The sequence below is a fragment of the Podarcis muralis genome, chromosome W (assembly GCF_964188315.1).
Source record: "Podarcis muralis chromosome W, rPodMur119.hap1.1, whole genome shotgun sequence".
Lineage (NCBI taxonomy): Eukaryota > Metazoa > Chordata > Lepidosauria > Squamata > Lacertidae > Podarcis > Podarcis muralis.
Genome location: NC_135674.1, coordinates 24,641,800 through 24,655,066, shown reverse-complemented (window position 1 = coordinate 24,655,066; position 13,267 = coordinate 24,641,800). Strand labels below are relative to the sequence as shown.

Below are 13,267 nucleotides of genomic sequence, written 5' to 3'. Positions count from 1 at the left end.
AGATCTGGAGAGCCCCACGTGGACCTGTTGCATGTGCAGTCCCCTAAATGAGAGCCCGGGGCCAAGGACAAACTCCCCCCTGGAGCACGTTTCCTTGCCTCTGCTGAAGGCAAGCACTCTCTTTCCTCCCCCCCCCCCCCTTTTGCTCTGCAGTTTCCGTTTGAGAATGTGAAGTTCCGGCAGCTGCAGAAGGAGAAGTTCCAGATCACAAACAACGGGCAGGTCACCCTCCACTTCTCCTTTATCCCCAAGCTCAGTGACAGCCAGTATTGGAAGCCATGGCTTCGCGCTGAGCCCTGCGAGGGATACTTGGAGCCCAGCGAGTCTCTCTCTGGAACCAGAGAACTGTAGAGTTGGAAAGGGACCCCAAGGGTCATCTAGGGAAGGCCTTGGTTTCCTTTTCATCCCCCCTTTTCCCCTCCTCTTCCCAACCCTCCTCCCTCAAACCTTGGGAGTTTGGTAGAGCAGGGGAGGCTTAACATTTGTGGGCTGCATTGCCCCATGCTCAAGCCTCCAAGGGCTACACGTCAAAGCAGCTGAGCCCAAAGTGTAAAAGTGTGTGTGACCAGCTTTAAACAAACACGCACACACACAAATGAATTGAAGCCAAAAAATGCTGGAGGGTCCCAAAACACCTTTTGGCATCGCAGGGAACCAGTGAGAGCAGTTTTTATGTTGTGGAGGCACAAAAATATCTTGGGGAACATATAGAACTAGCCAAACTTTTAAAAACTCAGTGAAATGTAAACTAAAAAAGAAAGTTACTTTGGGGCACAAAAATGCTTTAGGAGACAAATAAGTGCTTTCCCTTTTTATATTCTTTTGTTAGGATCACTTAGTCTTACCCCCCAGTATCCTGTCACCATCTTCTGTGCAGCTGCTGCTTTGGAGGACTAGAGAGGAAAGTGGGGTGGGGGTGGGAACTGAGTCGCTTCTTTGCCTAATTCTTGAAGTTAAGGTTTCCCCCATACACCTGTGAGAACAGGATGCTGTACTAGATGGGCCATTGGCCTGATCCAGCAGGCTCCTATTGTGTCCTTCTGTTCAATTATTCACCGTCTTAACTTTTAATTTACAGACAAGCCAACTTGGCTGTGCCAAAGAGTGTATCTACCTGACCTCCTCCCGTTTTAGGTGAGACGGTGGACATTTCCCTGGATGTGTACGTCAGCAAGGAAGAGAAGATTGAGGCTATCTTTGTCCTTCACCTTGACCGTGGCAAGGACTATTTCCTCACCATCAGTGGGAGCTATCTATCAAGCTGCTTCGGGACCTCCTTGGAAGCCTTGTGCTGGATGTCTACCCTTCCCACTCGGCTTGCCTGCTTGAAAAACAGCTGCTCTTCCACTCAGAAATGTGGGGGCTGGGGGTCCTCCGCTGCATTCAGCTTCAGCTTCTGTAGCTGTGCATCCGCTTCCTGTGTGCTGTTCATGCCCTTTGTTTGCCTTGACTGAGTCATCCCAGGTTCTGGTCCTCCCACCTGCCCTTTCGCAGGGCCACTGAACCGTGTGCATTTCCCTGCCATCTGCCCAGATACTGTTCAGCCAACGGGCTGTTTCTTTCTCTTCTCAGGGCCTGGGCCATTAACACCCTTGGTTGTCTTTTGCTCTTGCCTTCCTCCTCTGATCTCAGGGAGAAGGTAACAGCTGGTTTGATATCCTCTAGATGTTCTTGTAGGTACAGACAACGCCCCGTTGACACGGGGGTTGCGTTCCGAGGTACCGTGCGTTTAAATGAAATTGCGTATATTGGGGACAGCATTGGAAAAGCCTGCAAACACCCTCTAAACTTCCGGAAACCCTTTTGAAAGGCCTTTTGAAAACCAGCAGCCTCCCTGCAAAACTCCTTGCTCCAACTCTCCATAGGCCTGAAAGGTCGGTGCCAAAGCTCCTGGGAGGGAGTCGAGATGCTGTTTCCATGCCGCTTTGCCGCTTTTGTGCTCTTGGGGGGGACATTTTTGCCCCTTCAAGTGCCCCTTCCAGCTTTGCGGCAGTGTGCATGTGCCTCGAAGGCACGTAAATGGAGTTGCCCTTGTCAACGATCAGCAGCTGCTCCATGCAGTGGCAGCTGGTCCCTTAGGGCAAACCAGGCACTACCCCACCAACCTGACTTTCCTCTCAGGCAACCCGCACCTGCCTGCCTTCTGACTCAAATCCAGTCCAGGTGGTGGCTCTAGCTCTCTGCTTTGGTCTCTTCCCTAGTCTCAACGTGGCCCTTGTAGAACTCGGCAGAGGAGAACGGAGACGAAACCAGAATTTGCCATCACTGCTTGTAACTGATTTTGCGCTGCTCGACTCTGGGTCCGCTTGCGATTGGCAGCACGGGAGGCAGAAAGCTCAGTCTCATGATGCAGGCGCCAGCCCCCTCTGGCCCCAAGAGCCAGTTTTCTCCACCTGAGCACTGGCATTTGGGAAGCGGTAGTGGCTGCTTTGGGGTGGCTCAGGGAAATGTCACTCCTCTCGAAATCATATCTACTTGGGTGTATTATCATAGCCACAAGGAGACAGTGGTGACTGTCAATTTGGACAGCTGTAGACATTTAGAATCATGGAGGATATGTTTATCAGTGGCTACCGGTCAGGGCTATTTCTTGCCACTATTATCACAAACCACATGCTTTTGATTACCAGTTTCTGGGGAACATTATGGACAGAGTGCTATTGTCCCCGTGTCCCTATGGACTCCCAAGGGCATGTGGTTGGCCATTGTGGGAACAAAATGCATTGCTGTCAAGTGTCCCTTATTTGAAGGGACAGTCCCTTATTCCAGCGCCATGTCCCGCTGCTGTCCCTTATTGATGGATGTCCTTTAAATGTCCCTTAAATGATGTCCCTTAAATTTCAAAGCAAGCAGCTCCTCTCCCCCCCTCCCTGCCGGCCAGGGAGGAGGGAGGCTCCAACTGTGTTGCTTGGCTGTGTTGCTCACCCAATAAGAAGTCTAAGAACGACTGGGGGGTGGAGCTTGCATGCCTTGTGTGTGGCTAGTTAATGCAAGCTGAGGGGGTTTTTGAATGCTGGACGCCATTTTGTTGCACATGCTGCTGCAAACTTTGCAGTGCAAAGCCAGGCCGGGGAGCCATCTTAAGTTGCGGCTGCATAGGCCTTGTGGTGCATGTGATTCAGATTCTATTCAGTTGAACCTCTGGTTACAAAGTTGGTTGGACAGTGTTCTCGAAGCTGCCAGCGTGAGTTTGACCAGACTGCAGGAGGACAGGAAGACTGGAGTGCCTGGAACAGGTGAGGCTGCAGGTCCCTTATTTTGGCTGCTGGTCCCTATTTTCAAGACTGCTGGTCCCTTATTTTCAAATCTGTAAGTTGACAGCTATGACAAAATGCTGATCTAACCCAGCAAGGCTCCTGTGTTTTTTGGCATGCACCAGCTACTCTTGCACTAAGACTCTGATACAGCATGTGTCATTCCCCACACCAATACTCTCTCTCTCTCTCTCTCTCTCTCTCTCTCTCTCTCTCTCTCTCTCTCTCCAGGGGTGGGGAGTATTGGCGGGGGGGGAGGGGGGATGAACTGGGTCCTAATCAACAGCTGCCCTGGGGATGAGGGGATCAAATTCTCCATCCTTGCCAACTCCTTTTAGTGATGGGCTGCTTGCCACTGCTGTGCTCCTAAAGCTCTCTTGCTCCCCCCTCCTCTCTTTCTCTTTCTCTTGAATGTGGTAGCTTGAGATAGAACTAACCACCCTGAACATTTCTGGAGAGGAAGATGGGAAGGAGGCAGGAGGCATTGTTCACCAGCTGCTGTGTGCTGCATTGTCCATACAAAGTCGTGGGCTGGGGCTCCAGCTGTTGCTCAGTTTCTACCACTGCCTCTGCAATGTGCTCTAGACAAGGGGTGGTGAACATGTGACCCCATCATCTCATCATGCTGGCTGGGGCTGCAGCCCATCAACCTATGAAGACCCATCCATGTTCTGTTGCTGTTTTTGTTACTTATTTCCTGCCCTTCACCCAACAATTTTAAAAAAATGTTAGCCAAACCTCATGTCCACAGCTGCATATTCAGTAAGCTTTTGGGTGAACTGCACATCCGGAGTGGGAGGATTACGAGCTGCATATTAATAGGGGGAGGGGGAGCTTGGATTTGGGGTGCGAGCAATTTGTTTTTTGTTTCCCCACTTGAGATGCTTGCTGTGGCTAGGGCTGGGCGATATATTTTCAAATCAGCTTGAAGTCTAGATAGTGAGACTGGTTTCATAATTTCTGACCTGGCAATATATTGCGAATCATGATGTGTGTGTGTACTATGCAAAAAACACCATGTGGGGGGAAACTGTGAAGCCAGACAATGCTTCTCTAGATTCCTGCAGCCCCTGTGGACTCTGCCGGTTCAGCTTTCCCCTGCCCTCCTGCAGAGGGCAGCAAAAATCACAATGCGGGGGAAACCGCGAAGCAAGCCAATGCCTCTACATAGCTCCATCTTATTTCAGACATCGTGATATATTGGTGTATTGCAATGTTTAGCTAGTGATGTATCACCGTGTTGAAAGCCAGCTATCGCCCAGCCTTAGTTGTGGCCTCAGAGGGCAAGACTTGTTCACCCAGCTGGAGCAAGGAAAGAATGCATACAGGCACACATTCTGTCAGGCTCTCATGCCAGCCCCGCTTGTCATTGGACCTCCAGGAGAAGCAGTTTCTGGATATAGTACCCCAGGATGGTGATGACTCCACTGAGCGGCCAAGGAGATCTGGCTTTTGGTGGACCACCTTTTCAAGAATGCCTGCCACCAGGTGAGCTGAGGGGGACTGTACCATTGAAAGGATGGGTTTGGGCTGGAATCCAGTACCAGTTTTGGGGTGTGCAGGTTCCAAACACCACAATTGATTTATATCTTAGCTACCGACTCGCTCTTACAAGCTCCTGCTGTGAGTATAGTGGCACCTTGGTGGAGCGGCAGCGGGTGGGACATCCAGCATATGCTATTCCTTAGAGTGGCTCAGAAGAACCCAAGTGTTCCCAACCATTGTCTGTCTATCCCTAGCAAAGCGGCTCTCTGAGACTCGTCACTAGAAGATGCGGGGAATGATTTCACTCTCCCATTGCCCCAAATCATGAGAAGGGTAGTAGGAATGCTACTGTGGAAAGCAGGCGGGATACAATTCTCAGCCCTTGTGCCAGCTCTCTTGGTGATGGGCTTCTCTCCATTGTGGCATTCCTCGACCTCACATTATGCACCCCAGGGCTGGATTGTTCTTCATGCTATCCAGGATGTACCTCATCCCTTCCTAACGCATGGGTGATACTCTGCTTCAGGAGGACCTCTTCCAGACCCCGGGCATGCAGGACGAGCTGCAGGAGATAACTGAGGGCCTGGACACCAGCATTCCCGAGACGATCCGTATCCTCTTTGGGGGGCATTGTTGGGGAGCAGGGCTGCTTGGTGGTTTTCTTTCGCTCTTGGCTGGAGTGGACCTCACTTTTATATACCTGGTGGCTTAGGTTCCTAGGCCAGCCCATCCTTAAGGCTCTGGGACACAGCACAATGAAATGCCCACAGTCAAGTCCAGTCATGCATCCAAACAGCTTCACAGCTTTAACCCCCATTTGAAAACATCAGCCTGGCTAGATAGAGCAGAGGTGGGGAATCTTGACAGGCCCGCAGGCCCCACATCTAGCATCATACGTGGTGTCAGGTGTGGAGACAGGTAAAGACATGGCTGCAAACTTCCGGGGTGGCGCGACTTCCGGGGTGGCGCCATCGGCAATGGCGGACTCCCTCTGACTTGGAGGGACCAGCTCCGCATGAAACGGGTCCTTTCCCCTGCGGCGAAGCGGGGACCCTTCTGGAAATCACAGGCGGATGAAGCCTGTGACCGTGGGACTCGGCGGGCACCCTTAGCGCCCCCCCAACCCGCAAAGGAACCCACTAACGGGCTCTGAAGCGACGAGGGGGAAGTGGCGCGGTGCTGTGAGTCAATTGCTTTTTCTGCGGAGCGAAGCCGCATAGCCGTTGCCGGAGAGCGCTGCCTTTTTCCTGGGACAATTTGGCATCTAAAATAATCACCCGTGAGTACTGAAACATTGAACATTTGGATTTTAATAAAGAACTGGCGAAATAGAAAGGAATTTGGACTTAAAATTTACCCTAATTTGGTACTGAAACGGGAAGGTCTAAACAGGAAGTCAGCCTTCCGTTTCCTTGTAGCCAGAACAAAGCAAAGACAACGTAAACTAGAGCTTTGAAAATCACTTTCAAAGGATTGGCTTTCATCATTTAAAATCACTGAACCCCCCTTCGGCAGCAGGAGAAGAAGGGGGATCTTTTTTGGGCTGTTTAAACCTGCAGAAGTGAGTTTAAAGCAAAGTAATTTTCCACCGTCCTGATCCTGGAGTGGGGTGTCAGAATTGACGTTTGAAGCTCATTGACCAGAAACAAATGTCTCTGACAGATAGTTAAGAGAAGAGAAACATAGTGATTCCATTGTTTCCTTTCGCATTTTAAAAGAACAAATATGGACAAAATATCTCAAAAAAGAAACTTTGTTGTTATTGTTATCAAAAGAAAGAACAACTAGAAGCTTTCCCCCTGGAGGGGGATTGTGAAATTGTAACTAATTCCTGGGAGCTAGCAGCTGCCTCAGATTACAACCGTGGGAAAGGATTTGTGACCTTGCAGGACAATGTCTTCAGAAGCACTGTTGGGTGCTCTCTGCAAAATAAATGCCCTATTGGATCAGTTAAGCCAGAAGACGGATTTAATGACTAATGCGGCCGGAACCTTTGAACAGGTAGTGGGAAATTATATGGAGCCCACCCAGGAACTAAAACAGGAGTGTGCCATGACAGAACAACTGAAAGAAGAGGATGTTGCTGAATCTTGGGCGCCAGAGACGGAGGGAGCAGCAGCCCAGCAGGAACATAAATTTTTGGATTTGACAAATGAACTTGGAAAAAACCAGACTTGGAAAGATAAAGTTTGGCTAGGTTTGGAAATGGGGAGCTGGATAGACCCCCTTATACAGGGAGATTTGGACTTTTCGAGTCTGGCAACGGGCCGTCAGATGTCTGGAGCTGTGGGGGCTCTCAATTTTGGAGGGAATCTGGAACATATTTTTAAATACCATATGGAGTCCAGTCTGGTCTATGGAAAAGGGGCTGATCTGTTGAAAAGGGTCCAAAGCATTACCAAGCTGGAGTTCTCACGAATGAAAGGAAAATATGAAGAAGAGCTGCGGAAGGGACATGGAAGAGACTTGAGGGCCTCGGATATAATATTACCAGGTTAATGTGCTAGATTATTAGGATAAAAAGGACTGACAAAACCCGGGACCAGGAGGAAGGGACGCTGGATGAAGATTGGATTGTTTTTTCTTTTTTTATCATTAGGACTGTTTTATAAAATTGATGAATGTTAGAAAAATGTTGAAATGAAATTACTTGGCTCTTGTAAAAATGTCTAAAGAATTAGATAAGAATGTTATGGTTAGGAGAAGTTGGTAAAAATAAGATTTAAGTTTTAAACTTTAAGGTTTTCTATATGATAAGATGAAAATAGATTAAGGTAATGTAATGACAGGATTTTATGAATTAAGGAAAGGATTTGCTGCGATTATTATTAATCAGGATACAAGAAAAGGGAGGAGGAGGAGGTCAAAGAAAGAAGGTATTGAAAGTGGAGAATTTGAGAATGATGGTTTTATTTTTTATTTTTATTTTTCTGTTTTTGTGTGTGTGTGTGTGTGTGTGTGTAATTAAAAAAAAATCCCCCCCCCAATAAATATCATTTTTTTAAAAAAGAAGACATGGCTGCAAAGGAGCTTCAAGGGTGCGTTCAATTGTTCTTTGGCAAGCAGGGTTTCTTGACCGCACTTTTGGAGTTGACCACGAGTATTTGTTGTTTGGATTGAAACCATGCCTGCAGAAGGACATTTCCTTGGCAGATCAGCTTTGCAGGCAGCTTCGTCAAGAGGGGAGGTGTGGGATAATTACAGTGGGATGGCTCAGCTGGTAGAGCGTGACACTCTTAATCTCAGGGCTGCGGGTTCAAGGTCCACCTTGTGCCAAAAGGGGGAACTTGCAAGGTGGGCCCAGATGTATAAGGACCAAGCTTCTTGCTTTGGACCAGCCTGGGAAGGAGGCAGGCTGCAGGTATGTTATGTACTGAGTTGAATAGGATCCAAACTGCAGCAGTCTGATTGGTCCTAGAACAATAGGATCCAAATTGCAGCAGTCTGATTGGTCCTAGAACAATAGGATTCAGAATGCAGCAGTCTGATTGGTCCTAGAACAATGCAGCAGTATGATTGGTTGGCAGGAACCACCCAATCATGCTCCAGATATAAGTGAATCCACAACCTGATTGGCTTACAGTAGAATTCCAGAATTAGCCAATCATGTGCAGCCCATTGTGTAAATAATGTATATATATATATATATATTTTAAATATTTTATTGCAATTTTTTGAGAAAAGAAAATCACCAAGTATATAACACCAAATATATAATAAACACAGATATTATAAAAAAAGAAAAAGAAAAGAAATAACAAATCACATCCTTTCATGTATTTTTTCAAAATCTTCTGGACTTCCTCACGTCTCCCTTTCTTGCGTTCCCCAAACAAAAATTATGTTCCGCAATTTATTACCTTATTTCAGATCTTATGTTCTAATTCTCATATGTTATTCCTCTAGCTTTAAATATTTCCATCAGATATTTAACTACTTAATTTAGATATAACCTTACTTCAAATCTCATCTTTATGATTCAACTTATTCTCGTACATTTCTCATCTAGATTACTGATGCCAGATTTTTTCCATTCATGCACTTTCTCAACATTCAAACAGTTTATAAAATCTTTGTAAATAATCTTTAAATTTCTTCCAGTCCTCTTCCACCTCCTCCTTTCCCAGGTCTCGAATTCTGCCGGTCATCTCGGCTAACTCCATATAGTCTATGTCAGGGAACTGCCATCGGAAGGACAGGAGGTGGAAGGGCTCACAGAGGTTGGGAGAGACTTAGCAGCTGAAGAGGGAACCAGCAGGGGGAGAGAAGGAGCTCCGAGGGAAAGTGAGTCGGAGGGATGGCTCAGAGACACTTCCAGCGAAAACAGTGGGGAGGTTTCAGGACTTCCTATAGGGACACCCACTCCTCGCCGGAAACTGTCGCGCCGGGAGTCCAGAAGACGTGTTTCCGTTAAGGAGCTTTTATGCTGGAAGAGATTCCGTAAGCGCCCACTGTCGGATTCTGCTAGCGACTGACGGAGCCATGCTTAAGGGGCTCCGTTATGGACAGAGGTTTGCGGACTTAACCAAACTCTGAGGGACTAAGATTTTACGCACAAGCAGCTCATCATCCCATCACAGTCTATCAGTTGCGTTTGCCATTCTTCCAGTGTGGGCAAATCTTGTGTCTTCCAATGCTTTGCAATAAGTATTCTTGCTGCTGTTGTTGCATACATAAAAAAGGTTCTATCCTTCTTTAACACCTTATGGTCGACAATACCCAGAAGGAAGGCCTCTGGTTTCTTAGGGAAGGTATACTTAAATACCTTTTTTAGTTCATTATAGATCATTTCCCAGAAGGCCTTCACTCTCGGGCAGGTCCACCATAGGTGAAAGAATGTTCCTTCAGTCTCCTTACACTTCCAACATTTATTGTCATGCACATGATATATTTTTGCAAGCTTGACTGGGGTCATGTACCACCTATATATCATTTTCATAATATTTTCTTTCTTTCTTTTTTTTTTTTTGAATAAATTTTTATTAGTTTTCCATAAGTAAAAAAGAAACAAAGCAAAAACATAAACATAAACATAAACAAACACAAAATCGACTTCCCCGTACCACCCCTTTTCTGCATTCTTGTTTCAAGATTTTTCAGCAACCCTTTCGTAATAAACTTGTTTATATTTCATAAATTTAACTTCTATAAGTTATTAATACAACTGTAGTTCTTTATCTCTTATTACCCTGAGCCCCTAATTTTCCAAATTACAACAGTTTTTAAGATAAACTTTGAATTTGTTCCAATCTTCATCCACCGCCTCTTTCCCCCGGTCTCGAATTCTGCCAGTCATCTCTGCCAGTCCCATATAATCAATCACCTTCGTCTGCCATTCTTCCAACGTGGGTAAATCTTGCGTCTTCCAATACTTTGCTAGAAGAATTCTTGCTGCTGTTGTGGCGTACATAAAAAATGTCCTATCCTTCTTTGGCACCATTTGGCCCACCATGCCCAAGAGAAAGGCTTCTGGTTTTTTAATAAAGGTTCTCTTCAGAACTTTTTTAATTTCATTATAGATCATTTCCCAGAAAGCCTTAATCTTCGGGCAGGTCCACCAAAGGTGATAGAAGGTTCCCTCCGTTTCATTGCATTTCCAACACTTATTGTTGGGCAAATGATAGATCTTTGCTAACTTGGCCGGAGTCATGTACCACCTGTAGATCATTTTCATAATGTTTTCTCTTAAGGCATTACATGCCGTGAATTTAACACCTGTGGTCCATAACTGCTCCGAGTCAGCAAGCTCAATGTCATGCCCCATATCCTGTGCCCATTTAATCATGCTAGATTTCACCATTTCATCTTGAGTATTCCATTTCAACAGCAAGTTGTACATTCTTGACAAATTTTTAGTATTGGGTTCTAACAGTTCTGTTTCTAGTTTTGACTTCTCCACTTGGAAGCCTTTCTTTCTGTCCTGCTTAAAAACTTCATTTATCTGTCGATAATGTAACCAATCTCTGACCTTAAACTTCAGCTTCTCGAAACTCTGCAATTTTACTTTTTCACCATCTTGTTCTAAGATTTCAAAATATTTAGGCCAATTAGAACCCATATTCAATTTTTTCACCTCTTTTGCCTCCATTGGTGACAGCCACCTAGGGGTTCTACTTTCAAACAAATCTTTGTACCTTATCCAAACATTATACAAAGCTTTCCTCACCATATGGTTCTTAAAACCTTTGTGCGCTTTTACCTTGTCATACCATATATATGCATGCCAACCAAATCTATTATCAAATCCTTCAAGATCCAAAATGTCTGTATTCTCGAGGAGCAGCCAGTCTTTCAACCAGCAAAACGCTGCTGATTCATAGTAAAGTCTTAAGTCCGGCAGGGCAAAACCCCCTCTATCTTTTACATCTGTTAATGTCTTAAATTTTATTCTCGGCTTTTTGCCCTGCCAAACAAACTTCGATATGTCTTTCTGCCACCTCTTGAAACAGTCCATCTTGTCTATTATTTGTAATGTCTGAAACAAAAATAACATTCTAGGCAATACATTCATTTTGATAACAGCAATTCTGCCTAACAAGGAAAGTTTCAGCCTTGACCATATGTCTAAATCTTTCTTGACTTCTGTCCAACATTTATCATAATTGTCTTTAAATAAATTCACATTTTTCGCTGTCAAATTCACCCCCAAGTACTTCACTTTTTTTGCTATCCCCAAACCTGTTTCATTCTGGAATGTCTCTTTTTCTTCATTTGTTAGATTTTTCTCCAAGACTTTAGTTTTTTGTTTATTCAATTTAAATCCTGCAACTTGACCAAATATCTCAATCAGTTCTAAAACTCTTTTTGTACTAGTGTTTGGCTGCTGCAGAGTCAAAACTAGGTCATCTGCAAATGCCCTTAGTTTATACTCTCTCACTCCGACCTGAATTCCTTTAACCAACTGGTCCTTTCTAATCATATTTAACAAAACCTCCAGGACCAGTATGAAAAGTAGAGGGGAAATAGGGCATCCCTGTCGTGTTCCTTTCTCTATAGCTAACTCTTCCGTTACCACATTATTCACAATTAGCTTTGCCTTCTGCTCAGAGTATATTGCACCTATACCATTTTCAAAACCTTGGCCTACCCCCATCCCTTGGAGATTCTTTTTCATAAAACTCCAACAAATGTTATCAAAGGCTTTCTCCGCGTCCACAAAAATCAAAACCGCTTTTCTGTTAATGTTCATTTCCAGCAGTTCCACAATGTCTATTATATTCCTCACATTGTCAGACATGTGTCTTCCCGGGAGAAAGCCAGTTTGGTCCTTATGAATCTCGCCTATCAATACTTTCTTCAGTCTTTTTGCTAGAATGTCTGCAAAAATTTTGTAATCCACATTTAGTAATGATATCGGGCGGTAGTTCTTAACCTGATTCTTTTCAGTCTCAGTCTTTGGTATAAGTGAGATAAAAGCCTCTTTCCACGTTTCAGGTGCCTTTTTCCCCTCCAGAATTTCGTTGCAGACTTCTTTCAATGGTTGCACTAAGCATTCTTTCAAAGCTTTATAATATCTGGCCGTCAAACCATCTGGTCCTGGAGACTTTCCCAGTTGTGCCTTTTGAATGGCCTCCTCTATTTCTTGTTCTGTTATTTTCTCATTCAAAGTCAACTTGCCCTGTTCTGAAATTTTAGGTAGTCCATGATTTTTAACAAATTCATCTATTTCTTGTTCGTTCACTGGCCCTTGTGTGTATAATTTCCTAAAGAAGCTTTGGAAACAATTACTTATCTCATTTGGCTTATGGATATTCTTTCCCTCTATCTCCAAACAGGTGACTGTATTCAATTTTTGCCTCTTTTTCAATTGCCATGCAAGGAGCTTCCCACATTTGTCTGCTGACTCGAAAGTCCTTTGTCTCATTTGTTTGATTTTCCATTCTATCTCTTGATTTGTCAGTTCCATGTATTGCATCTGGTAATACTTTATCTCTCTCAAAATTTCTTGAGACTTTGGTTTTGACCTCAGTTTCTTTTCTCCTTCCTTCATTTTTTCTAAAATTCTTTCTTTCCTTTCATTTTGCTTTTTCCTCTTGATTGAATTCTGTTGTATCAGGAAGCCTCTCATCACGGCTTTACTCGCGTCCCAAATTGTTCTTTTTTCAACTTCTGTTCTCAAATTTATCTCAAAGTAATCTTTCAATGTCTTTAGGGCCTTTTTACAAAATTGTTCATCTCTAAATAAGGAGTCATTCATTCTCCATCTAAAGGATCCAGTTGTTGTCATTTTCATTTCCATCTTTACAGCGTTATGGTCGGAGCAGGTTTTTGGGCAGATTTCTACTTTCTTAATCTTTGTAGCCATCACACTAGATACCCAGATTTGGTCAATTCTTGTCCATGTCATTTTAGATTCCGAGAAAAAAGTTCCCTCTCTCTCGAGAGGGTTCCTTGTTCTCCAAATGTCAATCAAGTCCATGTTTTCCGTCATCTCGAAGAAAGTCTTTGGTAGTCTTCCTTCTTTAGATATTGTCTGTCTTTGTGCCTTATCCATATTTGTGGAGACCACTCCGTTCATGTCCCCCATC

General features: G+C 44.7%; 1 protein-coding gene across 1 annotated transcript in view; it reads left to right on the top strand.

Annotated features, from left to right (window-relative positions):
• Positions 1-13,267, top strand: part of LOC144326329 (uncharacterized) — a 105,240-nt gene that overhangs the window by 52,193 nt on the left and 39,780 nt on the right. Inside the window, exons 3-4 of the mRNA XM_077922869.1 lie at positions 4,687-4,742; positions 5,266-5,350. Coding sequence (XP_077778995.1) covers positions 4,687-4,742; positions 5,266-5,350 — 141 coding nt within the window. The remainder of the gene's footprint in view (positions 1-4,686; positions 4,743-5,265; positions 5,351-13,267) is intronic.